The sequence below is a fragment of the Chroicocephalus ridibundus genome, chromosome 7 (assembly GCF_963924245.1).
Source record: "Chroicocephalus ridibundus chromosome 7, bChrRid1.1, whole genome shotgun sequence".
Taxonomy (NCBI): Eukaryota; Metazoa; Chordata; class Aves; order Charadriiformes; family Laridae; genus Chroicocephalus; species Chroicocephalus ridibundus.
Genome location: NC_086290.1, coordinates 22,107,565 through 22,110,719, shown reverse-complemented (window position 1 = coordinate 22,110,719; position 3,155 = coordinate 22,107,565). Strand labels below are relative to the sequence as shown.

Here is a 3,155-nt window from a genome sequence, read left to right as displayed (position 1 = left end):
ATACAAAACCAGAGCAGCTGTTTGGGCAGTAGATGGCCATTTAACAGATTGTGCGAACTACTTAATCTCACTGTCAAAGGGATACATTTGCTTCATAAATCCAACCTGTTTTTTTAGGAGCCTGTTGATGTGGAGGAAGATGTCAAGCCTGTACCATTTAGGAGAATTTTGAAATACAATGCCTCTGAATGGCCGTACATGGTGCTTGGATCTCTGGCAGCAGCTGTGAACGGAGCAGTCAATCCACTCTATGCTTTGTTATTCAGTCAGATTCTTGGGGTATGTTATGCTAACATTTTAAAGTGTATTTTAGCTCTGAAGCAGAGGGGAGTGAATCTATGATGCAGAACTTGACACGTTTTGGGCAAATCTTTATATCTCATCAAGTAAATGGGGTTAGCCTTCTTGCCTATAAACAATTGTTCAGTAGAGATATTTATATCACTGTCATCATACTATCATTTGAGCTCTTTGAAGGGGTAGGCTCATTAGCATTTGTCATGTGTTCTTCATTATTTCTCTTGTTCACTTTTGAAGAACTGTTGGGAGTGGGTTTCTATACTTGCATAAGTTTATTTTAGGTGAGACAAGATGTACCTCATGTGCAGGTACAGTGGAGAGAGAGACATTCAGAGGTCCTCCCCTGCAGAATTTTATTCTACAGAGTTGGCCATGCCTTTGAGAAAGCTTTGGAACAGATCCAAAAAATACTTCACTTTTTTGTTCATAGATTTCAGGCAGCTTTTTGCTGCCTGCAGAATGCCCAGGGAGAGGTAGACAATTGTAACAGGGTTCATAGCTGCCAGCAAAAAGTAGACTTGCATCAATAAGTTTGGAAGACAAGCAGGAAACAGGAATATGCTTTAAACCTTGGCATTCACTAAAGGATGTGTCACCATCAAAATGTACAGTTTTGCTTGAAACTTTTTCAAGAGTTCAACCATGACTGTTTTTTCTTTCAAAACTTGTCATAATAGAAAGAGAATGCTTCCCCTTTTGTAAAAAAGCTTTTTGGGGAAACATTTGCCATGTTAGTGGGAAACCGGAGGGCTGCCTGAGGAAATTCAGCACTGCTCTAACTAATGCCTAGGAAAGTGTCCTGAATTTTCAAGAACTAGAAGGATAGAGAAAACCCCTCTGTTGATGCCATTTCTTATTGGGTAAAGTAACGACACATTCACTAGGAAGAAAATGGGGATGCCACGATCATTTTGCAGTTTGGGTACCCACATGAGATAGGATAAAACTTGTGTTGTGATTCCCATTTACTTCTTTAGGTCATGGTAGGTATATGTGTGTGCAAAGAATATATGACTTAAAGGGCAGACACTTCGAGAAACTGGAGGTCCGAAACCTTTTAGGCAGGAAAGAGTGAATGAATGATTGCCCCAACATCTGAGCTACTGATTATAAAAGGGTTGAGGAAGTGCTCCTAACAGCAGTGGCAGCAATCTACCAAACAAAAGATTGACTGTTTGCTGATTGTTTTTTTGGGGGGTTGTTTTGACTTAGACTTTTCTCTCTGGGGTGTTACTCAGGACTTTGAATCACATTTACTTGCAGCTTGAAGTTTGCTAGCTAAGATCCAGGGAGGGGCAGAGCAAAAGATGTTCCAGTCCCTGTTGATCCACTTAGTGGCTTCTAGCCAATGTGCTTGGCCTTTTAGCCACAGGTGTGCTACCTCAAAACACTTTTTGAGTGCCTAGACCTCATGCAAAGGACTGTGACTTTCACTAGACAGCAGGTGAGACACTCCTATGTGCATTCTCCAATGACTCTAACCTTTGATTCCTTTTGAGAGAGGTTTTCTAGACACTGGGAGGTCTGTGGCCAATGTCATCCTGCAAGATGTTAAATACCTTCATTGCCAAAAATTAATTCCTTTTCTTGAAGGTCTCCGTCCATCAAAAGAGAGAGGCTACAAGAAAAAAACAAGCCATGATGAATATGAGCAAAGTCCAACATCTGTGTTTCATTATTCATAAATTTAAAACATTTCTGCCTGGTGCCAAGGCAGTCAGGCAGATGGAATGTGCATCTGCTTTCCAAGCTGTCTGAATATCTGCAATGATGTTGTGACAGACACGTGGGCTTGTACTCTGGGACCAATATGCTGGGGAAGTGAAGGGAAAAATCCCCACAGCTTTGAAATGAGAGGATGAATTCAGCAGTCTGCCTTGAAGGTTCTCAGAAATTAATCCCAAAAATGTGAATGAAGAACTCAATAACACCAGATATGTCTTCTGATCAGTTCAGATCAGCAGTGTACCTATGGAACAAATTTCTCAGTATTTTCTTCTTACTGTGCTTTGGTTTCCACTGTATTACTGTCTCAGAGTATGGGAAATGGATCCTTTCCAGTGAAACTCAACTGAAAGATGTGCTCCAACTGCTATTGGGCACGTAGCCCATGGCCCCAGATAAAAGATAGGCCACGCTAAAACTGTTGAAACTTCTATAATCTGAACATGGACACCTCGGCAATAACTCTTTCCTTTTATAGACCTGATGCTATTGTCAATGCTACATGTTATTGTAATCACTGTTATTTTTTTAAATCAAGAACATAGGTCAAAAATATAGCTGAGCATGTTAGCATAGCTGCAGAATGGGATAGTTCAATTTTACAGGACAGATTTGCAAGGGGAAAAAAAAAAAGTCCTCTGTTTGCAATACAGAGATCTCTTCCCAACGAACGTTATCCACATTTCCTTCTGTAGGACTATAAAGTGCTATTGCTTTCAGTTTAAGGAGGAGTGTAAGCATGTAGTTCAGCCCATTGCTTTTCTTCAGCTGGGTTGCTTCCTTGAATTCAGAGCCTCCGATAGGAATCCCAGACTGACCAATAACTAGTCTCACCAGAAACCCTTAAGGTGTCTTGCAGACTTTGCAGACCTCTCAGCCTTTATCTAGGAACAATGGAGAAAGACTGTGGCCACAGGAACTGGAAAGGCCTTTCACAATGTATTTCTTGCATAAGAGAAAGCAGGGGAACCACTTTGTGGGTGATACGGATAGAATATTAAAGCAAAGGCTCACAGAACTCTCCCTTTTCTTGATTAATCTTGCCTACCATCTAACCATACAGAAGCAATGAACAAAAGTTTATTTATAACAACCATAAATACTTACTGGAATTCACTGTAGGGTCCTAG

General features: G+C 40.7%; 1 protein-coding gene across 2 annotated transcripts in view; it reads left to right on the top strand.

The window, feature by feature from the left end:
* The window catches only part of ABCB11 (ATP binding cassette subfamily B member 11), a 72,219-nt gene that overhangs the window by 53,092 nt on the left and 15,972 nt on the right, over window positions 1–3,155 (top strand). For both annotated transcript variants that reach the window (XM_063340312.1, XM_063340311.1), the window contains exon 20: window positions 118–279. In XM_063340312.1, coding sequence (XP_063196382.1) covers window positions 118–279 — 162 coding nt within the window. The remainder of the gene's footprint in view (window positions 1–117; window positions 280–3,155) is intronic.